At 43.2% G+C, this 24,386-nt stretch overlaps 2 protein-coding genes across 3 annotated transcripts; both read right to left on the minus strand.

Moving 5' to 3' along the window:
• Positions 1-440: 440 nt before the first annotated feature.
• On the minus strand, positions 441-6,664 carry tmem74b (transmembrane protein 74B). The gene is made up of 3 exons (XM_061923747.2): positions 6,553-6,664; positions 1,993-2,187; positions 441-1,926 (listed from the first exon to the last, which is right to left on the minus strand). The coding sequence occupies exons 2-3, from the start codon at positions 2,137-2,139 to the stop codon at positions 1,435-1,437; spliced, it is 639 nt and encodes a 212-aa protein (XP_061779731.1). The 5' UTR covers positions 2,140-2,187; positions 6,553-6,664; the 3' UTR covers positions 441-1,434.
• A 603-nt stretch (positions 6,665-7,267) lies between these two features.
• rbl1 (retinoblastoma-like 1 (p107)) lies at positions 7,268-24,286 on the minus strand. 2 transcript variants are annotated; one of them, XM_061923746.2, is made up of 22 exons: positions 24,006-24,286; positions 20,541-20,674; positions 20,232-20,438; positions 20,084-20,148; positions 19,881-20,009; positions 18,313-18,476; positions 18,155-18,219; positions 17,916-18,090; positions 14,073-14,239; positions 13,896-14,008; positions 13,720-13,823; positions 13,405-13,542; positions 13,048-13,212; positions 12,800-12,941; positions 12,574-12,723; positions 12,313-12,500; positions 12,038-12,214; positions 8,551-8,622; positions 8,375-8,465; positions 8,163-8,308; positions 7,928-8,092; positions 7,268-7,864 (listed from the first exon to the last, which is right to left on the minus strand). In XM_061923746.2, exons 1-22 carry the CDS (start codon positions 24,165-24,167, stop codon positions 7,670-7,672), a joined length of 3,114 nt encoding a protein of 1,037 aa, XP_061779730.1. In that variant the 5' UTR covers positions 24,168-24,286; the 3' UTR covers positions 7,268-7,669. The 2 variants fall into 2 exon arrangements, with proteins under 2 accessions (XP_061779730.1, XP_061779729.1); XM_061923745.2 differs by having other exon boundaries at positions 8,163-8,465.
• Between the last annotated feature and the right edge of the window lie 100 nt (positions 24,287-24,386).

Genomic DNA, 24,386 nt, shown 5'->3' on the forward strand with positions numbered 1-24,386 from the left:
AGTGTAATGCAGAGGTGTACTTCTAAGCGTTTTGTAGACAAATTATACGATGGAGAGTGGTTGTGGGGGGGCTGTCGTTCTCTGTCCGGACCTCGCAAGGTCTTTGTGTGACATGGGAGAAGCAGTGCACTATAAATAGAGTGTTTCTATGGCAACATAGCAAAGATTGATCACCAGCGTCTTTGGTCAAGGTGGTATACAACATCCGAGACCCACGTGTCATGTGACTCCGCCCGAATCAAAGCATAACAACACAAAAGTGAAAATATGGGATATCTACAACGGATCAAATCAAATTGATGTTTTTGTCTAAAATACTAAATAATTACAAAGATGTGTGTTATATCTACGTTACATTGTTCACAGTAAATGTACTCCTTAACTTGACAGAATGTATTTTATTTACAAAAATCGAAACTGTTAAATGTATTGAGTAGATTATTAGCATTTTTGCTATTGAGACTAATTATCACATCATAGCATTTTTAGGCCAACAGCTAGATAGCAATAGTTTCCTATTTTGTTTTAAAATAATCCATTTAAAAAATAAAGTGAGAGCAGGTTAAATGTAATACATGACACCCTGTAAAGTTATTCCATAGTTATAAAATGGCCTTTTAATGGAAAAAAATAAGATTTTGGGAGTAGGAAATCTTACCTGCTACACTGCTATTTGGGGGCAGCTGTGCCCTGTCACATGACAACCAAGTCAGGCACGAAGCTTATTTTCAAGACATTTTAACAATAACTACCTCACGCATTTTATCACCTTCTTTTTTTTTTTACTTCATTCTCATAATCCATAACAGCTTGCTTACACACCCAACAAATAAAAAATGGCCGTCATCACATTTGTAAAGGTCTATAGCTTTAGCGGCAGGAGCTACATATAAAACACAAACATATCAGCGGATTTGTACAAGGATTCTCACAAAAAGTTCTCTATATATTTTTTAAAAACACTTTCAACCATTTTGTGTTTTAGTATGGGGATACATCGATACAGGAAATGCTCGCTTTTGGACATTCTGTGCACTCCAGCTTAACATCCACCGACAAAGTGTGTGTAGTTACATTCTTGTCCACGCAGCTCTATATACGCACAAACATTTAGTTAATGAGTACACGTTACAGTGTGTTTACTCGTTTAAGGCTTCTTGTACTCGGACATGACACAAATGTTTACATATTCAACTAATAAAAGTATGCTGCGTGTATAAAATGGTTACTTCCTTCACTCTAATAGCTCTCTTTTTGTTGAAATCTCTCTACATTGCTGGTGTAGGTAATTACCTGCACAGGAAGTGATGTCACACCGTGATTGGACGGTTCACTCTCTCGGCCAATGAGCGAAGCAGATCTTAAATTGTGCTTTTAGCTGATTAGCATCCGCATCATGTGTGCTTCGATGCTGCCCTCCAGTGAGCGGCGGTCTCAATCACCGTGTGGCAAGGCGACATCTCCTGGTTCCCCTGTAGCAGACGCCTCCGCATCCTCCCCTGTCGCCAGCTGCTTCATCCTCAGGTTGATGGAGCCATATGTCCTTTTAGGCCGCACAAATGCGGCACGGCGGTGGTGGTACATTTGTCCCCGGCAAACGGACACCATGAGGAGCACGGAGAGGAACATCCCGCCCAGCGTGAGCAGGCCCAAGCCGGCGATGATGCACTTGTCCAGGTGGGAGCCCAGCTGGGCGTAGTACATCTCCAGCTGCTCCATCTGCCGGGCTGACACCGAGTCCGGGTCCACCTTGGCCTCCCTGGGCACGGTGTAGGCGATCACCACCAGGACGATGCCGCTCAGCAGCAGCACCAGGGCCACCAGAAAACCCGAGTCGCCGGCGCCGTCGTCATGGCGACGGAACTCGGTCAGGTCCTGACCCTCGTTGTGGAGGCCATCCTCGTCGCACGAGCGAGGCGAGAGCTCCTGGAAGAGGCAAATGCGTCAGCTCTGATTCTTACCGATTACAAAATAAAAGACAAGCAGAAGCACCTTGCAGCTTCCTGCGGTGGAGGGAGGACAGCTGGTCGCCCCCTGCTGCTGCAGCGCCTCCTCGTCCGGCTGGTACGAAGCGTTCCGGAAGCCGCCGCTGGTGCTGCGCAGCTCGTGGAGCTCTACGGTGTTGGGGGACGAGTCCATGGACGTGAGATCATGACGTCACAATTCGTCCTGTCAGCATCGTCCTCTCTGATCGTCATCATAGACAGAAAGTTACGTGGACTCGCATTCATTAACATTTACACTGCTTTACTTCTTTTTACACTTGCATAACCCACTATTAAAGTTAAAGTTAAAGTACCAATGATTGTCACACACACACACACACACACACACTAGGTGTGCTGAAATTTGTCCTCTGCATTTGACCCATCTCCTTGATCACCCCCCGGGAGTTGAGGGGAGCAGCGCCCAGGAATCATTTTTGGTGATTTAACTCCCAATTCCAACCCTTGATGCGGAGTGCCAAGCAGGGAAGTAATGGGTCCCATTTTTTTAGTCTTTGGTATGACTCGGCCGGGGTTTGAACTCACAACCACTAGGCCACTGAAGTTAACAGTTTTACCTTGGAACATACAGTATATCTTGTTTGGTTTTTACATTTAGGTATTTTATAGTGGTAAGCTTCTTTTTACAATTGTAAGATGACTGGGGACGTTGGATTGTAATGATCTTTAAAGACAAACGGGACATAAAATTCCTTAAGGCAGGGGTGTCAAACCCATTTTAGCTCAGGGGCCGCACACGCGGGCCGGACTATTAAAAACATGGCATTAAAACTAGAAAATAATGACAACTTCAGATTGTTTTCTTTGTCTTACTTTGGCCAAAAATAGAACAAACACATTCTGAAAATGTTACATTAAAAATATAGAAAGAAAATACTCGGTAGCGGTAAAGTTTAGATCCATGAAGGAAAGAAGAAAGTGAATGAATACATTTACATATGCATAAACATTTGTTTTTTGTATTACTTTTGTTAATGAATTAAGTAACTTTTATGACAACCTTTTTCCAAAACACAATATAGAATGTGAGATATAACAGGATAATGCGTACATTTATCATTTGTTTTCAAAACAAAGTGGGACCCCAAAAATTTACTGCGGGACCCCATTTTTATGACTTGATGGAGTATTGGTGCGTGCAAAACAGCAGCAGACGGCTGTGGCCTGTGGGCCGGTTCTAATACTAATAAAATATCATCCCGGGGGCCATAGATAATTAATTTGCGGGCCAGATCGAGCCCGCGGGCCTTGACTTTGACATCCCTGCCTTAAGGGCATAAAACTTGTTTTGCCCACATTTCTTAATAACATTTAGTCCTAAACATAGACATCAAATACATAATGTGAGTTGAACCTTTTGATCATATGTCACGTTTAAATGAGTCAAATAACTCATGTTATGCTAATGTCTTTCATTGAAAACGGTCACATCATTTGGCCTTTAAAGGGTTAAAAAAAATAAAATGTTTTGTTTAGGGCTGAAGTTCACTGTGATATTTGCGGGGGGAAAAAAATCCAAAAAGTATTTATGCCCTTTAAAAAATATATATAATTTATCCTGTTTGGGTTTGAAATATTGTCCAATAACTGCCGGTGTATCAGACACATGGGACATTAAAATGTTACAATTTAACATAAAAAAAAAAAAAATTCTGAAGATCGCGTATACCAGGGGTCCCTAAAGTTTTTGACTCGGGGGTCGCATTGGGTTAAAAAAATTTGGCCGGGGGCCGGGCTGTGTGTGTGTGTGTGTGTGTATACACTATATTGCCAAAAGTATTTGGCCACCCATCCAAATGATGAGAATCAGGTGACCTAATCACTTGGCCCGGTGTATAAAATCAAGCACTTAGGCATGGAGACTGTTCCTACAAACATTTGTGAAAGGATGGGCCGCTCTCAGTGATTTCCAGCGAGGAACTGTCATAGGATGCTACCTGTGGAACAAATCCAGTTGTGAAATTACCTCGCTCCTAAATAGTCCAAAGTCAACTTTATTATAAGAAAAGTGAAGAGTTTGGGAACAACAGCATGTCAGCCACCAAGTGGTAGGTCACGTACACTGACAGAGGGGTCAGTGGATGCTGAAGCGCATAGTGCAAAGACTTTCTGCACAGTCAGTTGCTACAGAGCTCCAAACTTCATGTGACCTTCCAATTAGCCCACGTACAGTACGCAGAGAGCTCCATGAAATGGGTTTCCATGGCCGAACAGCTTCATCTAAGCCATACATCACCAAGTGCAATGCAAAGCGTCGGATGCAGTTGAGACACCTTCTCTGGACTGATGAGTCACGCTTTTCCATCTGATAATCTGATGGACCAGTCTGGGTTTGGAGGTTGCCAGTAGAACGCTACATTTTCGGACTGCATTGTGCCGAATGTGAAATTTGGTGGAGGAGGAATTATGGTGTGGGGTTGTTTTTCAGGAGTTGGGCATGGCCCCTTGGTTCCAGTGAAAGGAACTTTGAACGCTCCAGGATACCAAAACATTTTGGACAATTCCATGGGATGGCACTTCAAGTTCATATGTGAGTCAAGGCAGGTGGCCAAATACTTTTGGCAATATAGTAAATGGTAAATGGGTTATACTTGTATAGCGCTTTTCTACCTTCAAGGTACTCTAAGCGCTTTGACACTATTTCCACATTCACACACTGATGGCGGGAGCTGCCATGCAAGGCCCTAACCACGACCCATCAGGAGCAAGGGTGAAGTGTCTTGCTCAAGGACACAACAGACGTGACGAGGTTTGTAGAAGGTGGGGATCGAACCAGGAACCCTCAGGTTGCTGGCACGGCCACTCTGCCAAAGTCGCTACGCCGTCCCCAATATATATATATATATATATATATATATATATATACATATATACTGTATATATATATATATATACACATATATATACATACATATACATATATATATATATATATATATATATATATATATATATATATATATATATATATATATATATTTAGGTAGAGATAGTACTTTATTGATTCCTTCAGGAGAGTTCCCCCAGGAAAATTATATATATATATATATATATATATTTATATATATATATATATATATATATATATATGTATATGTATATATATATAATATATTCCAAGCACGATGATGTCACGTTACCGATGGGAAAATGCATCTTTAGACAATATGATTGGTTGCGACTTGTCCAGGGTGTACCCCGCCTTCCACCCGAATGCAACTGAGATAGGCTCCAGCACCCCCTACAAATAAGGGACAAGCGGTAGAAAATAGATGATTTGCCTGAGCAGCTAGGAGACACCGAGAGTAACAAGCGGTAGAAGATGGATTAGAAAGGACAGATTTAATATTTAAAATATAATTAAAAAAAAATATATTATTTTTTTTTTAACTTGGGACTTTTGGGGACCCCTGATGTATACAAAGAGTATCAACTAGGGATGTCCGATAATGGCTTTTTGCCGATATCCGATATTGTCCATTTCTTTAATTACCGATAACAACCGATACCGATATCAACCGATATATACAGTCGTGGAATTAACACATTATTATGCCTAATTTGGACAACCAGGTATGGTGAAGATAAGGTACTTTTTTTTTTTAAATTAATAAAATAAAATAAGATAAATAAATTAAAAACATTTTCTTGAATTAAAAAAAAGTAAAACAATATAAAAACAGTTACATAGAAACTAGTAATTAAAGAAAATTAGTAAAATTAACTGTTAAAGGTTAGTACTATTAGTGGACAATCATGTGTGCTTACGGACTGTATCCCTTGCAGACTGTATTGATATATATTGATATATAATGTAGGAACCAGAATATTAATAACAGAAAGAAACAACTCTTTTGTGTGAATGAGTGTGAATGAGTGTAAAAAAAAAATGGGGGGGGGGAGTTTTTTTGGGTTGGTGCACTAATTGTAAGTGTATCTTGTGTTTTTTATGTTGATTTAATTAAAAAAATAAATTTAAAAAAACTGATACCGATAATTTAAAAAAAACGATACCAATAATTTCCGATATTACATTTTAACGTATTTATCGGCCGATAATATCGGCAGGCTAGTATCAACAAAGGCCAAAATACAGCAAAATGTACCAAAAGTACAAAAAAAAAGTCCACCTTCGTCCCCTGAGGGTTAAGGAAGTTCAACTGTGACTTAAAACATCACCTGTGCACTTAATTAGTAATTTATTGAGACCGAAATTCGAACAGAATATTTCAATATACATGACTAAAGAGGACGGTTTTATCCCCCCTCACGCGCACGTCACTCTGTCGTGTGCGTGACCTCGTGGCGACATCAAACTCATTACTCAGTGCGCGTGCGTGCGTGCGTGCGATGCGGCGGGCCGCGCCTGGCGAGCACGGGGCGACACGTTACCGACCATTCGGGTCAGGCGGAAAGGAGAAAAGCCGTCGCGTCCGCTTGAAGCCATTCGGACGGCAGCAATCTTGACGAAGATTCACGAGTCGAGTGATTTGAATCGATGACGAGAAGACGCCAATAGTCATAGATGGGGGAGAAGAAGGCTTACCTGGCGGTGCCGCGACCTGGCGGGAGGCAGGAGTGATGGAGGCTGAAGGGTGCGCGAGAGGACCGTATTGGCTCGGACATGCGCAAAGCAGCCCCTTGCAGATGGCCGCTAGAGGGCGCCATATACTCAGTGGCCACGACAAACACAGTAATCACATTCAATATCAAATAGTATTTTTTAGGTATTCATTACTAAAACAGTAACACAGCAATAACTAGCTGCATATTTCAACTAAAAAAACAAAACAAATATGAGGTGTGGTTTTAATGCGTGGAACTTGTGTTATGGTAAGTACAAATTACATTGTTTTTTCCCCTCCATTTTTTTTAAGACAAATGTCCGCTCTGATTGTAATCACTTCAATTCAAATATCCTCTTTATGTATAATACAAGCTGCTCAAAACCACAATGTTAGACATGACAGAGGTAAATTAAAGGTTAAACTCAGTGTGTCGTTCTTTACAACATTAAATACTTAAGAAGCACATTAAATAAAAACAGTAAAAACGTCTCAAAGATTTGACTAAACATTTAAAACAGTCGACAAACACGTTCCTTGATAACGGACAATCTTTTGATTGACAGGCCTACCAAATTAAAACGTACAATTAATGTGCTTGCTGCTCTGCTAACAGTTAGCATCGCGCTGATTACACTACAAAGATTTGGCGGGAAACGCCGTTTTTCGGCCACACATTTATGCAGTTCAAAAATATTTCTTAAGAGTCTGTGAAAATCTCTATTAACATTATAATTCCAGAACGACAGATGTTTTCTCGTAGGCGTTCGCCTCCTAACGACCAGTCACGTTACAGATAATGGCAGTTCTGCGCCGACAGATTGTGTTAGCATATTAGCCCGATAATGACTACTCACAAGATAATGATTTCTGTCGCGGTCAATCATGTTGACATTTTAGCTACATGTTAGCCTTAGCTCCATAGCCACTGGTCATGTTGACATTAGCGCCATAATTAGCCGTCATGTTAGCATTAGCTAACATTGGTCATGCTGAGATGTTAGCATTAGCTAAATGTTAGCATTAGCTCCATAACCATGTTATGTTAGCATTAGTTACATAAGCGCCAGTCGTGTTCATGTTAGTATAAGTGGTCCATCAGTGGCTCTGGCGCTCCGACACGACGTCCTGCAGCCGCTTCAGCAGCACGTCAGGACTGCTGCTGTTTTCTGGACACGCCCTCTTGCTGGGAGAGTCACACGCCGATGACATCATCAGGTCGCCCTCCATGTTGAAGGCCCTTTTACGGCTAGCGCAGCCCTGCCGGATCATCCTGTTGATGTCTGAGAGGTCCTGTGGGAGAGAGCGCAGGGTTCGCGTTGCGCGTCGGCGCCGTGAGCGTGCGTGGGCGCTCACCTTAGAGGGGCTGCTGTTGATGCGGTACATGAGGGAGTTTGGCGTCAGGCAGCCGGCGGAGCCTTTGTGTGGCGACACGTAGATGGAGTGACGCTGTGAGACGCGGCGAGGAGAAAGCGGCTGAGCTTGAACTGACGGGAAGGGCGAGAGAGGCGGGGCGTCCACCTGGCGCACACGCACACACGTCAGTATAAGGGAGACGTTTACCACAGGAGTGCGTCCGCGGGCGCCGTACTCTGTTATCGTGGGTGGCGTATCGCATGGCGAAGCTTTTCATCTTCAAGAAGTAAACTTTGTTGTAAAACTGGATGAGGTCGCCGCGCTCCTCCTCGCCTGACTTGTGGACTCCTCCGTCAGAGGCCGGGCAGACTTTCTCCGCAGCTGAAAAAGAATGACCACGGAAGTCACGCGTTTGTTCCAGCGAGCGAGGCCAAGATGATTGCTTACATTCTGCGCCCGACGCAGGATCCACCTCCATGTTCTCATCCGATGCCTGAGGCTGCACGGGGGCGCTGTGCAGGAGGACGCTGCGGTACACCTACACACAGACACACACATTTATACAGGTTACCTGGGCGACAGTGTTAGAGGGGGGTGTGTCCTGATGTGGGCGTGTCTCTCACGTGGCTGCTGGCCTGTGGTTGGCTGCGATAACACTTCATAATGTCCTGGAAGTAGTGAATCTCATTGGAGACCTGTGTTAGAGGGAGGAACAGGAAGCTGAGGTCACTACACCGCCATCTTGTCACCTGTTCTTTGATCCATACATCTCATTGAACAAGTCCTTATTTAACTTTTTTACTTTAATTCTAAAAGAGGCCACTTTGTGTCTTAAATTTTGTTCAATACAGCTTTGAACTAGAGATGTCCGATAATGGCTTTTTTTGCCGATATTCCGATATTGTCCAACTCTTAATTACTGATTCCGATATCAACCGATACTGATATATACAGTCGTGGAATTAACACAATATTATGCCTAATTTTGTTGATGCCCCGCTGGATGCATTAAATAATGTAACAAGGTTTTCCAAAATAAATCAACTCAAGTTATGGAAAAAAATGCCAACATGGCAATGCCATATTCATTATTGAAGTCACAAAGTGCATTATTTTTTTAACATGCCTCAAAACAGCAGCTTAGAATTTGGGACATGCGGAGGTTGAGGTGGGCGGGGTTGGGGGGCGGGGTTGAGGTGTGGGGTGGGGGGGGCGGGGCTAGGGGGAAGCGGGGGTGTATATTGTAGCGTCCCGGAAGAGTTAGTGCTGCAAGGGGTTCTGGGTATTTGTTCTGTTGTGTTTATGTTGTGTTACGGTGCGGATGTTCTCCCGAAATGTGTTTGTCATTCTTGTTTGGTGTGGGTTCACAGTGTGGCGCATACCGTATTTTTCGGACTATAAGTCGCAGTTTTTTTCATAGTTTGGCCGGGGGTGCGACTTATACTCAGGAGCGACTTATGTGTGAAATTATTAACACATTACCCATCCATCCATCCATCTTCTTCCGCTTATCCGAGGTCGGGTCGCGGGGGCAGCAGCTTAAGCAGGGAAGCCCAGACTTCCCTCTCCCCAGCCACTTCGTCCAGCTTCTCCCGGGGGATCCCGAGGCGTTCCCAGGCCAGCCGGGAGACATAGTCTTCCCAACGTGTCCTGGGTCTTCCTCGTGGCCTCCTACCGGTCGGACGTGCCCTAAACAACTCCCTAGGGAGGCGCTCGGGTGGCATCCTGACTAGATGCCCGAACCACCTCATCTGGCTCCTCTCGATGTGGAGGAGCAGCGGCTTTACTTTGAGCTCTCCCCGGATGACAGAGCTTCTCACCCTATCTCTAAGGGAGAGCCCCGCCACCCGGCGGAGGAAACTCATTTCGGCCGCTTGTACCCGTGATCTTGTCCTTTCGGTCAAAACCCAAAGCTCATGACCATAGGTGAGGATGGGAACGTAGATCGACCGGTAAATTGAGAGCTTTGCCTTCCGGCTCAGCTCCTTCTTCACCACAACGGATCGATACAGCGTCCGCATTACTGAAGACGCCGCACCGATCCGCCTGTCGATCTCACGATCCACTCTTCCCTCACTCGTGAACAAGACTCCGAGGTACTTGAACTCCTCCACTTACACAACACATTACCGTAAAATATCAAATAATATTATTTAGCTCATTCACGTAAGAGACTAGACGTATAAGATTTCATGGGATTTAGCGATTAGGAGTGACAGATTGTTTGGTAAACGTATAGCATGTTCTATATGTTATAGTTATTTGAATGACTCTTACCATAATATGTTACGTTAACATACCAGGCACATCAAATACATTTCCCCCAAAAATGTGACTTATACCTTATTTTTCGGAGTATAAGTCGCACCGGAGTATAAGTCGCACCTGCCGAAAATGCATAACAAAGAAGGAAAAAAACATGTATAAGTCGCACTGGAGTATAAGTCGCATTTTTTGGGGAAATTTATTTGATAAAACCTAACAATGGACATTTGAAAGGCAATTTAAAATAAATAAAGAATAGTGAACAACAGGCTGAATAAGTGTAGGTTATATGACGCATAAATAACCAACTGAGAACGTGCCTGGTATGTTAACGTAACATATTATGGTAAGAGTCATTCAAATAACTATAACATATAGAACATGCTATACGTTTACCAAACAATCTGTCACTCCTAATCGCTAAATCCCATGAAATCTTATACGTCTAGTCTCTTACGTGAATGACCTAATAATATTATTTGATATTTTACGGTAATGTGTTAATAATTTCACACATAAGTCGCTCCTGAGTATAAGTCGCACCCCCGGCCAAACTATGAAAAAAAACTGCGACTTATAGTCCGAAAAATACGGTACTCCAGTGCGACTTATATATGTTTTTTTCCTTCTTTATTATGCATTTTCGGCAGGTGCGACTTATACTCCGGAGCAACTTATACTCTGAAAAATACGGTATTTGTTACAGTGTACGCAGCGGCGTATTAAAAAGTCATAAATGTTACTTTTTGAAACCGATACCGATAATTTTGAAATCGATACCGATAATTTCCTATATTACATTTTAAAGCATTTATCGGCCGATAATATCGGCAGTCCGATATTATCGGACATCTCTACTTTGAACTCATGAATCTCCCAAGTGACGTGTAGGAAAATCTTGGTTGCTTTGCTGGGTCTGCTCCTGACTCTGGCCATGCTCCCCCACCCCAGGAGACGATGGTGTGAAACACCGCAGAGGCCACCACAGTGTATATGGGTTGTTTTGTTTTGTTGTTTTACTTTTGTGGCTGTGTGTAGAATTGGCTGGTTGCATCAGCTCGGGTCTTTGAACTCGTTAGCCATAGGCGACGATCTACATTTCTGCCAGTGGGTGCTCGGTGTGTGTGTGTATTAAAAAAAAAAAAAGACGTTCAGCCAAGTTAATATCCCATATGATTTGTGGCTTTATTATTTTGTAAAACGGACCAAACTCGCCACAAAATTAACTGCAACAAGATGGATTCTTCAAAAATTATTTTAAAGATTGAAAGTTGCCATCAATCCCACTTGGGTGCTTGACATTGTTTGTGAGGTATTTACAATATTAAGTTATATTGTTAGTTCACTTTTCCGAGAAACAGCAAATTCCAAACTGATATAAACATGTCCAGTGTGCATTATGTTTATGTTCAATTACATTAGTGTGTTTGTCCTGAACATTCCTGCCACTTCATTTTAACCGCTACGGCATTTTTAAAGTCTTTTTTGGACATATACCACAATAATATCATACCATGGCATTAATACCATGATAATATCGTACAGTAAGATTTTGATACCGTTACCCCCGAGTAAATACTGGACATTATTGTTACATTACTTCCTACATTTATTCTAGTTGCTTGTACTACATTCCATTGTATTGTTTTTCATACAATATTTCTAAAAGTTTTATTTTTTTAATTGTGCTGTTTTGAGGGGGGCAAGCAAAGCACAAATTCAATTAAATTCAATACATTTCAATACAAGTGTTTTGAGTTAAGAGCTCTGTCACAGAACCAATTAAGCTCATGGTTTGAGGCACTACTGTACATTGAATGGCGTTTGCACGCAAAGTGAGCGTACCTTGCAAATGATGTAAATGCTGCACAACAGCAGCTGGTCCAGGTGGCGGTCCCGCATCAGGTCAGTGGCGTTGACCAGAGAATGCTCAAAGCCCGTCCAGACTTTGGCCCGCAGCTCAGACGAGATGTCCAGCTTGGCACACAAGTCCCTCAGACGGACGCTGGCCAAGTGGTACACCTGCAACACACACACACACACACACACACCGAAAGGCGCTTCATCAGAACTTCATCTCACATTCCAGCATTAACCCACCACCAGTGATGCTCAAGTACCTTCCTAAAGAAGAGGGCCAGAGAGCCGGTGCGTTGCGGGCGACCGCTTCCCGTTTGGGGTTCAACGGTAACAGGCGGGGGTGCGAGGCGACTTGGGGAGGCGGTCAGGAGAAACTGGGCGGTGACGGCTCCAGACGAGTCGCACGGCTGAACTGGGATCAGCGTGATGGTGTGCTCGTTGCTTCCGCCTGGCGACAACAAGACGCCATTTTAGTTGCTAAGTGGTCGCTATATGTGTCATGTGACTAAAGTCACCCCCACCTTGTAGCGGGATGCTTAGAATCGTCGTCTGGGTCCCCTGAGCGCCGATTTTCAAGGTGCTGCCGGAGGTGAACGTCAGACGACGCTTTGCGCTGCCGGCGGCCGGGGAGCTGTAGCAGTCCAGCACCGACAGAGGAGATGACAGCCCGTCTGGGAAGTAGAAAAAAATCAGGAAGATGAATGAGCAGACAACATGGTTGACAATGCAGCTGATGTGAAAGCTCACCTTTGCGCGTGCTTCCCAGACCGGATCGGACCTCTCTGATGCGAGGATGCACGATGGGAGAGAAGGCGACCAGAGGGAGGTGAGGCTGAGCAGTGCCAGTAACAGCCGAACTCCCCGAGTCCAGACTGGAGGGGAAGTTTACCTAGTGACACAAGCATACCAGGTCATTGAGGAGAAATATATGAATGTCGAAAAAAGACCCCAAAATAGAAATAAAAGTGATGATATATGGACGCAGGTGCGCTCACCTCCTCCACGGTGGGCACTTTGTTCCCGGCGGCCCCCAAGGCGCTCCACAAAGCCGAGTTTGACGTCCAGGCCCGGCTCTCCAGAACCTGCTCCTCGATCTGATTCAGGTGCTTCACCATGTCTCTGGACAGACCTTCTTCTGAGCGGATGAACACCTCGATCACCTGCACGGTCGTGAAGAGAAAAAGGTCAATAAGCTCCATGACAGGAGACATTGTAGGATGTGTATGCCTGTGTGTGTGTGTGTGAGAGAGAGAGAGAGAGAGAGAGAGAGAGAGAGAGAGAGAGAGAGAGAGAGAGAGAGAGAGAGAGAGAGAGAGAGAGAGAGAGAGAGAGAGACAGACAGAGAGAGAGACCTTGAAGAAGTAGAAGGGGGCCAGTTTGAAGATGTTGATGATCCACGGGAATGTCCTCTGGGAGCTGTAGGAGAACAAGACCACTTCCAAACAACACGCCAGCAGAGAGCAACGGAAGATGTCCTGTTCGAGTAACGCCTGCAACACAAACACACACACACCACAATGACTACTACTCTTAGACAGTGTAACAGTGGTCTTCTGCTCAGTCAAGACCTGAGCTTGAACCAGCGACCACAAATCATCCACAAATGAGAATTAAAGTCCAGCAGTGTGTGTGTGTGTGTGTGTGTGTGTGTGTGTGTGTACGCGTACACTCATGTCTTTGCCTTGTAGCCTCTTGGTCTCCTGCACCATGACAGTCTCTAAAACTTTGTAGAAGAGGATCTCAGCCAGCTTCAGGCGGCTCTCTGCAAAGTCTGACACAAAACACGCTCAGTGAGTGTGTGTGTACTGCATGTGGGTGTATACACATTTAAGTGTGTGTGTACCGATGTGTGATCCGGACGAGTCCTCCGAGTCATTGGTGTATTGTTCTTTGAAGGTGTTTCCGAGGGTCTTGACTCGACCCACTATGGACTCCGTTGGGTCTCTCGAGCAGGACCTTCAGGACCAGACATGTTTGAGAAGTTTTTTTGATACATAAAAAAAGGGGGAGGGCAACTCACTTGAAAATCTGCATCAGCTGCTCGCTGGGGGCGGTCCTTAGCCCAGCGACCATGCTCTGCAGCCTGCTGACACTTTGCGTCGCCGAGGAGACAGGCGTGACCAGCAGGTCCTTCTCCTTCAGGTAGACACGCCCCGTGAGCGGGGTGGAGGGCGCCAGAGAGACAGACTGCAGAGGGTTTACTTTCGTTAGCATCCAGCTGCTTTATTTTTAGGGGAAGATGCAAATTAATCATTCAGCACACGCAGTGTTGTCTATCAAGAGTTTTGATAGACTACACTGCGTGTGCTGAATGATGATCAAAACCGGTTCCCAGCGTTCCATTCCATAGAATGCATTTTGGTGTTTCCTGGCATCTTTTGAATGCTGTTCAGTTTTTCATTTAGGAAATATATTATTATAATTTATCTCTGCTGTTGAGATTGTGCAACGTCAGCGTGCTAAAACTAGTTTCTGTTGTCTATAAATTGCCATTCTATACTGCAGAAAAGGTGATACAGTTCAGTGTTTCCCACACATTCATTTATTTGTGGCGGCCCGCCACGAAAGAATTACGTCCGCCACAAATGGATTTTTCGGCTTTTGACTCGCTCGATCGCTCATAAAAGCAATGGGACTCTGTCTGTGAATGTACCTTGTCGTTACAACTCCGGTGCAGTAGGTGGCGGTAGCCTACTATGCATTGTAACTCCGCCAATAGCACTTAATTCACTTGGTGGGCCAGAAGAAGAAGAAGAAGACGACGACGACGACCGACCGGATCAAAATACGAGGGTAATATAGGTTATAGGTAGATAGGTTATAGCTGCATCGCTCGCGGCTCGTCATATATTTAACGTTAATCCGCGATTTCACCGAGCGTTTCACTGACGGTGAGCAGCCTGACGCTGCTTCATTAACACCGCCGCTGTTTGACTCGGGGGCCGGGGCAGACGCACGTAGTAACAGTCACGTGTTACCATACCGACGAGCTAATGTGTCCAGGTTATAACCCTGTTGTCAATAAACACACGTGGAGACGGTGCTTCAGATACTGCTTTAATACTGAAGCTAAATTGTCCACTGTCCACTGCAGCATGTGAATGCAATGAAAAGAATAAAATCTGAGCCAACAAGCTGTTAAAATGTTGTCCAGGTTAATGTTTTGGCCATTAAAGGCCCTTCATTTCAAGATTTCAACTGTGATTACCGGTAGGCTTTAAACAGGTGGCTGACCTGTTCAGATGGGTGTAACTGCTACTGGTCAAATAATGTGAAATAGCATTTAATTTTACATGTATGCAATGCCATTTAAATGTAATTATAGAAAATAATAATAATAATAATAAATACTGTTTAGTGTTGTAAATAGTCAACGGGAAGAATTTTAGTAAGATATAAGCCATGAGCACTACACAGCCAGAAAAAAACCTAGGCAGGACAAGTAAAAATATTGGGGCAAGTAGATTTGAGAAGTCGGGCAAGTAGAAAAAAACCTTAACGTTGAACCCTGCATGTGTTGAGCTGCTGCCGCTTAAGGTTAGACGGCACTGTACATAGAGCGGTTCTGCTCGTTAGTAATAAATTCTAATGTTGGATGTTCACTCCTTCACACAGATGAGTATCGAAAAATATTTTCAACGGCCGAAAAGGGCTGGACTTGGAGAGGAGGTAGGCCTACAGTCCGGACCACAGGAGGTATTATCAAAACGGTGTAGACACTTAGAAATCTCATAAGGAAAGTGAACAGACGTCCATCAGTGTGAAAATGAATTTGCTTCCAATACTTCCAGGCTTCAACCAGTGCCGCAGCTGTGGCAGCTGGCGCAGCTGAGGCAGTAAGAGAGGGTGAGGAGGAAGGGATAGTAAGTACGCAGGGAGATGTTGTAGGAGAGGAGGAAGACAGGCAGCATGTAGATAGAGCCAGCTAGGGCGGGGGTAACAGGTGAGACTCAGCAAACACTGAAAAATAAAGCAGGGTCAGATCAGAAATGCACTTTTCTCATGAAAAGGGTCCTATTTTATATTCGTATGTGCCTTATAGAGAGGACCACGACAAAACATAGAGCGACTGGTTTCGATCCAGAATGGCTAAAATGCCACAATTTAAGTCATGGCTGTAAAACACCCAGCACGGTAAGCTCCAGTGTCTCCCTCTTCTCTGGAGGAGGGTCTGGCGAGCGAGACTAGCTCCAGTGCGACCTGTTCAGCAGCAGCAGGAGGAGGAGGAGGAGGTTGACTGACTGTGGCAGGACACCTCTGCCTCTGTTTCACTTTGTGTTGCTGGTAAATAATATGGTTGTAGTAGTAGGCTAAAGTTAAATAATTTAGTATGCACTAATTAAAGGGGCAGAGCTTTAAGAGACATTTAGCTTTTATATTTTATAAGATATATTTTTGTAAGAACCACAATTAATAAATTATTTCAGTGAATAACTAATTGTTCAAATCTGTATATAAATATGTACATAAAGTGTTGTAATTATATTCCAACTCCGCGTTCTTCTTGGTCATCGCCGCTGCTGCCCCCCACCCCCCGACCACACCACCACAAATAGATGCCTGTCCTGTGGGAAACGCTGCAGTTTACAGATGTGTGCTGCGAGTTCAACAACATTGCACACATGTTGGAGAGCATAACATGAATATAGAGGGCACATACCGGTAATGGTAGCAATACACGCAAAATCCTTATTTAAATAATGGAGTTTGCACCACTTTTTAATTGCACACAGAGTCTGAGTAGATCACACGCAACACGTGCATTAATAGTACACGCAATTTTATAGTTTGCACATGCATGGTTTTTGGATCTCAGTAGATCAGGCAAAAAATGTAAAATACATATGTGTGCTTGTCTCTCATAAGGATTGTGAATGATAGGCAAAATTCCAAAAGAAGTGCAGTTCCCCTTCATTTGTTTTGAGTTCACACTTTTCCACTCAAAACTGTTAGATTGGCCAGTGCACAGTCTTGGACACATTCCCCCCGCAATAGTCAGCATCTTAACTACAAAGCAGAAGGGGTGAAACTAACCTAAAATTATAGGAGGAAACCACCCTGTTGCTGCACTTTTACCAAAAATGACAATCACAATGTTAATCGGCTTCTGCTGTTCACTACTTCCACCGCTACGATAATTATTAGTTATTATAATTATTTAAACTTAGTCCTTCCACTTCCACTATGTACCCAAAATGGCAACTACTAAGGTAGTAAGTATCCAGCACTTCACACTCACCTTTTTTGTCCTATACATCCAGGTACTGAGAGTGCACTGCGTTTTGCCATACTTCTCAAAACGCTAACAACCAGTGTGTACTTATAGAAGTATACTGAAGGAAGTATTCTATTTGAGAGACAGCCATTGTTTCCATCATGAAAGACAAAGGCCTTTTTCACACTGCAGGTCAATCTCGATTTTTTGCCCATATTTTCATGTCAATGAACAGTAAAATTCTGTTATTTTCAAATCCCACCCGCAGACATTTCTTCAAGCAGAAATCGAAGCAAAATATCCCGTAAAACTGCGAGAGCCAAAATGCTTGTTCTCTTTTTTCTTAATCTTCTACGCGCAATAATTTGGTTCAGAAAATGCAAACTTTGATTGTACAAAATCCTTGAAATTACCAGAAATGTTCCAGGACTGAGACCTACTAGGACTGGAGCCATGTTTACTTCCGTAAACACTACAGCACGTATGATGTCATTAAGTCATGTCTGCATGCAGGTCAGATTGCGTTCACATTAAATATCGCATTTTTTGGGTAATGTGAACGATTATGTAAAGAGATTGGATCTGACAAAATAATCCGAATTGGACATCCTACCTTGCAGTGTGAACGCAGCCTTATTGTGCGTTTACCTTCTCTACGTGATGCTGAAGCTGCTTCTGGACGCTCATCTGGCTGGCAGAGGTTGGATGGAAACTTTTCCTCGGTGTTCCAATTTCCTCGTCGGCGTCGGCGTCCAGAAAAATGCGCTCGTCAAAATCTCCCATCGTCAGCACGTACTCCTCGTACTCTCGGTTTAAGGCTTTGCTGTCATCGAGACGACACGTGTTTAAATTCAAAACAAAAGAAGAAGAAGACAGGCTGCACTTACTTGTTGTCAATAAAGTTTTGAGGATCCAACAGTTCGGTCAAAAGCTCCTCATTGCCTTTCAGGATCTGGTCAGCAAGAAAAGATGACATGAAGTCAGCTTCCACTTTCTCATGCGTGTGTGTAAAACACACGTATACACACTGTGTAAGTGTGTGTACCTGTCTGTGGAATAGCTTCTGGATGTATGGTTTGAAGTAGTGCTGTTTGATGCCCTTGGCCTCCACCACCAGCCCGTCGTGCAGCTCACACAACCGCTCCAGCACGCATGGAGGCGGCTCGTCTGTCGACATGTGACCATCTGCGCCCAACATTGTGGTCGTGCCTGCAAACAAGTGGCTTTGTTATCTCATTTGCACGCATCAATTTGTTGTCGTGGAGATTCAACTACACTCAATTGTTCCAGGGTCAAACTGGGACGATCATAAACGTTTTATCAAGTGTACAGTTGATTCTAGGGCTGGGCGATATATCGAATATACTCGATATATTGCGGGTTTGTCTCTGTGCGATATAGAAAATGACTATATCGTGATATTCGAGTATACGTTCTCACGCAGTTGCTTTTAGCTGCGGGCATTAGACTACAGGCTCTTCTCACTCTCTTTCTTGTCTCTCCTTCTCAGAGACATAAAACAAGCGCACCTTCTTACATCACATACAGTCACGCGTGCAACGTCATACGCTCTCGCGGAGCAGACGTAGCGGCATGGGTAACGTTAGCTGTGATGCTAGCGGTGCGAGTGGTAATACGAGAGAAAGAAGGTGCGAATCTGGTAACAAATGAAGGAAGAATTAATTCCCAAGAAAAACAGCAGGGAGTCCATCGTCTGGTGGTGGTTTGGCTTCAAGTGGGAATATGTCGAACCGACAACCGTAATATGTCAAGTGTGCGGAAAAAGCGTTGCTACAAAAAGTAGCAGCACTGCTAATGCGTAGCATCATTTGAAAAGTCACCCACTAGAGAATGAAGAGTGCTTGAAACTCCACGTGTCAACATCTCCGTTCGGTGCCACACCCAACAAAATGCCCAAGCCACCATTTCCACATCAACACCGTATGAAAAAAATAGTCAACAACAGGAGATAACGTCTGCAGGAACCTACCACATAGCGAAGGACATACACTATTTGATTTCCTATTATGCAGCTCATTTTTATTTGACAGTTATTGAAATATCTTGTGTGACATCATGCACAAAAGTGCACTTAATTTGTTTTAAACTATTGTAGTGGCGTTCTGTACAAAAAGTGCACTTTAATTTAGTGTTGTTTTGATATGTCATCTTAGTGACATCATGCACAAAAGTGCACTAATAGCTTGTTTTAAAATGTCTCTGACAATCTTGCACTTTCTGTTTTGAAATGACATGAATGTTTGTGCCACTGCTTAATAACTGTTTAATAAATACAGTTTTGGTAAATTGACTTAGTTGTGATTTCCCTCTCTGCATGAAATTTTAAAATGAGCATATATTAATGCAGTATGAACAAATGAATGAATGTTTTAATGTAGACACATAGAATCATCATACTGATGTGATTATATGCATCAAGTGTTAATTCAAGGCTAAGGCAAAATATCGAGATATATATCGTGTATCGTGACATAGCCTAAAAATATTGAGATATTAATAAAAGGCCATATCACCCAGCCCTAGTTGATGCCAAAACCGTCAAAACCTAAGACGGGCGCCGGCTGAAAGAGTTGTGACTACATAAGTTCTCACCAATAAAGGCGGGGTTGATGAGCTCCTTCCTGTTTGCGCACATCAGAGCATTTCCAAAGACCAGGTCCAGACAGCAGAGCAGCAGGTGGTATGAGTTCACCAGGTCATCACCGATCATATGGAAGTTACCTCCACACACAAACACACACTTTAAAGTGGCATCACTTTGTGACAGTGTGTTTGTTTGGCAATATTATTCGTACCTTTGGTGTGGACAAAGAGGGTCCAGCAAAACTTGAAGACATCGCTGATGTGACACGGCAACCGCCTGCAGAGGAAGAACGAGTACACGCGTGAACAAGCTTGCTGGACATGTACGTCACGTGGGCTGTGAGCGGTGGCGCGGCGTGCCTGTGTTTCCTGCCGCGGGACTGGCGAGGCGGCGGATCCCCTCCCAGCGGGTTTTGGAACATGGCCATGAAAATGGGCTCGAACTTGCGGAATATCACCGTGGAGACCTCAAAGTTGCGTTCCAGCTGCTCCATGCGCAGGCGGAAGTCCTGCGGGAGGCTGGACATGTCAGCCCACTTCCTCATCTTGGAGAAGAACTGAATCAAACTGGTAGAGGGACAAACGTGAGTAGGATATATACAATTTTGTATTGTGCTTGTAGCACATAATCTTCCCATCAGGTCAAATTCTACTTTTTGGGTGATTCACCTAAGTTTGGAGGTGCGAAGAATTCGGGTGAGTGACACGCAGTTCCCCTCCATTAGGCCTTTGCCCACAGTTGGCGTGGATCCTTTCCTGCAAGCCGCATAAAGCGAACACGCCAGCCAGTGGACCACATCACCCTTTGGAGGCGCAGCATCACGTAAAAAAAAAAAAAATATTAGTAAACCATGCACAGAGACGGAAACATCACAAGTACGTTGATTAAATGGGTAGGGTCACTCAGCAATAATATATTCTACAGCAATATATGTATGCAGAAAGATTCAGCAAATATTATATTTAAGCCTGTCCAGCACCTTACAGTTGTGCCAAAAACATAACACACATATGCATGTAACAACAAAAGAAAAGTTGAGTTTGCATTAAAAAAAAAACGTGATTATTGTCATATTATCACACGCAAGGTTATCACAAGTTATTGTTTGATGTCATCTTGATGACTGGTGATTGGATGAGTGTGAGGAAGGCTAGGAAAGGGGTCGGCTTCTTAAGAGTATTTTCCCAGCTGGAAGCTAACCAATAAATACATCCCTAAAGAGAAACATTTTAGAAGAAAAAAACAGTAAAATACTGCATGGACATATTCCTTTGCGACACTGGCTTACTTGTGTGCATGAAATGCAGAGAGATATTAGCAAATTAAACAAAAGTACAGTTTAAGGACATTTAAGACATTCAAAACACGCAAACGCCGCACTTGTTTGCTGTAGCTTGTTACAGGTAAAATTTGAAGTTTATAAGCTGTGTTATGTTTAGCTGCTCCATACTACTTTTATTTAGTAAATAGGTGACAACATGTTTTAAATAGTTAAGTATTCTCGCACTCCTCTCCAACAGTCAATCCATCCTGGACTATCCTGGGAAGCGCTACAGGTGCATTAAAACCAAAACAAACAGGCTAAAGAACAGCTTCTTCCCCAGGGCCATAACCATCCTGAACGGACTGCCCCATTGTCCCTCATAACTGCCTTCTCTTCGGTGCAATAACCCATTCCACCAACCACCCTGTTTTTGTTTTGTTTTTTTTCATGTATATATTCATTTCACACCATATTCATTGCACTTCTACATTTTTTATATTTTTATATATTTGCACATTGTTTTTCTAGCATGCACACATCGCACTGTATGGAATGGCCTCAATCTCGTTACCTTGCGTAATGACAATAAAGCTGATTCTGATTCTGATAACACAGTCAAACATTTCACAGAGTCATGCACAGCCAGTTATCTGGAAATCAATGTCAATAAAACAAAAGAAATATGGTTCAACCCCCCCTCACCTCAGAACCCCATCATCATAAACACACAAACAGTTAAAACAGTTGACACTTTTAAATACCTGGGCGTAACCTTGGACAATAAACTCACCTTTGATCAGCACACCACGGACATTCAAAAAAGAAGTCAACAAAGACTGTCAGCCATCCGAAAACTTAAAATACGTTGCACCTCATCTCCTGTTATTACTTTACCAAAGCATTGTTCAACCCATCCTTATGTACTGTTCTACATGTTTTTTCACCATGCTTTCTGTAACCAACTGGACCAAACTCACACGCATTACAAACATAGCAGCTAAAATCATCGGCCTACCCACACCCAACATTTTAGACTTAAACCACAGGTCCATCACCCGACTGGCAAAAACAATAGTCCAGGATATCACTCACCCACTACACCAATACATCATCCCACTACCATCAGGGCGCAGGTACAGAACTATCACATTCCGGAGGGCCCGCCTCAGGAAAAGCCTTATCCCTGCAGCTATAGTCGCCCTTAACAGCAGGCCCGGCAGACCTGTCTGACAAGCCTGTAAATGTGTGTTGGTCATGTATGATGTGTTTTTGTTATTTTTTGTGATGTGTAATGTCTATTGTTTAAATCAGGGGTGCTCATTACGTCGATCGCGATCTACCGGTCGATCACCAGCCAGGCATTAAAAAAATAGTCCTAAAAATTAGCGATCATAAATCTTCACTATGACGTCACTTTCGTCACTTGATTGACATTCACGGCACCCGAGGGTCTTCTGAGATGACGCTGGCTGCTGCCAGCTCATTAAAATTACCGACTGGAAGGCGAGAAACACTTTATTTCAACAGACTCTGGCGTCGTACCTGTCGTCAAAACTCCAAAGACCGACTGCACAGTTGCACAATAAAAGCTCTGCTTCATCCTGCCTGCGCTACCAAAATAAGAGTCTCAGAAAGCTGGCGTGCACAAGCTAGCAAGCTACGGAGTTTGCCAACAATGTATTTCTTGTAAAGTGTATACAAAGGAGTACGGAAGCTGGACAAATAAGATGCCAAAAACCAACCACTTTCATGTGGTATTGGACAGAAAGGAATACTTTTTTTCTCCTCCATTCGAAAATGCGGACGTTATCATCACCACTGTCTGATTCCAATCAATGCAAGTCATCACAATCAGGTAATACACCAACTTATATTCTTGTCTTCATGAAAGAAAGGAATCTATATGTGTTAAACATGCTTGTATTATCTTTACCTTTAAGTTGTTAACAATATTAACTATTTGTGTTAAACATGCTTGTATTATTTTTAACCACCTTTAACTTGTTAACAATATTAACTATATGTGTTAAACATGCTTGCATTATCTTTAAACACCTTTAACTTGTTAACAATATTAACCATATGTATTAAACATACTTGTACTATCATTAAACACCTTTAATGTATTAACAATATTAACTATATGTGTTAAACATGCTTGCATTATCATTAAACACCTTTAACTTGTTAACAAAAACATATATTTCATAAATAAGTAAATATAAATTATATATATGAATGAGGTAGATCCCCACGACTTGATCAATTGAAAAGTAGCTCGCCTGCAGAAAAAGTGTGAGCACCCCTGGTTTAAATGTACGGCAGTGACAATGAATTTCCCCAAAGGGACCAATAAATCTAAATCTAATCTAATCTATACTCCTGGTATAGATGAATACGTGATTAGAAATATGCAGGACTTACAATGAATGTGTAATGACAGCAACATGACACCTCACTTAACATGATCAACTTAAATGTTTGAGTAAAACATTTGCCTACAGAAAAACAAACATACAGTAAATATTGAATAGGAATGTCTGCACTCTAAACAGTAACACATGTAGGGTTGTCATGTGTATATCGAGTAAATTGAGGAACATTTATTTTTATATTTTTAAATGTTAAATGCTTATACGTATGCACGTCATGAGATTGTGTAATGTTAGCAGCACATTGTTATATAGACCGTATATTGTGAAATTGAGCTCCAGTTTAAAAGGACGTGCGTGCTGCATTTATGTGAGTATTTGACCGGAAGTGAACCCTTATAGGCGTTGAAGTGAATAATACACGCACTAAAAAGTAACAGTCACATAAAGTAGTAATTGTGAAAACAAAATAAAAGGATAAGCAGTGCGGGCCTAACCTCCAGCGTGTATGTGTTCCATATGGCCGTGAAGTTTTCGAGGGCCTCGGTGGCCGTGTGTTCGTCCATGTTGAGCTCCTGACATAATGTCTCCAAACTCCTCCGGACGACGCTCTCCTCCATCCGGCCTGACTCCGAATCGGACGACTCTTCTCCCCGCATCGGGCCGAGATAACCGCCGACGCTTCGGACGGGTTTCGGATGAGCGAAGTTAGCAAAACAAAAGACAAAACAAAACAAAACAAGAAGCTCCCTGCAGGAGAAAAAAAAGGCCTAGCACCACTTCCGCTAGCGAGTGGCGCCAAAACTGCTGGAGAGGACCAGTCAGAGGCGAGGGGCGTGTCGGTCACGTGGTCTTCGCCCAGCCCCTCCTCGGCACGC

This window comes from Nerophis lumbriciformis, linkage group LG28 (genome assembly GCF_033978685.3).
Source record: "Nerophis lumbriciformis linkage group LG28, RoL_Nlum_v2.1, whole genome shotgun sequence".
Lineage (NCBI taxonomy): Eukaryota > Metazoa > Chordata > Actinopteri > Syngnathiformes > Syngnathidae > Nerophis > Nerophis lumbriciformis.

Bases quoted from the DNA above. Each gene is read 5' to 3' on its own strand.
- rbl1 (XM_061923745.2), bottom strand. From the start codon at position 24,167: ATGCGGGGAGAAGAGTCGTCCGATTCGGAGTCAGGCCGGATGGAGGAG. The intron at 20,010-20,083 runs GTACGAATAATA...TTGTGTGTGGAG, and splicing joins CCTCTTTGTCCACACCAAAG to GTAACTTCCATATGATCGGT. The intron at 8,466-8,550 runs GTGAGAGACACG...GTCTGTGTGTAG, and splicing joins AACCACAGGCCAGCAGCCAC to GTGTACCGCAGCGTCCTCCT.
- tmem74b (XM_061923747.2), bottom strand. From the start codon at position 2,139: ATGGACTCGTCCCCCAACACCGTAGAGCTCCACGAGCTGCGCAGCACC. The intron at 1,927-1,992 runs GTGCTTCTGCTT...TGCCTCTTCCAG, and splicing joins CCACCGCAGGAAGCTGCAAG to GAGCTCTCGCCTCGCTCGTG.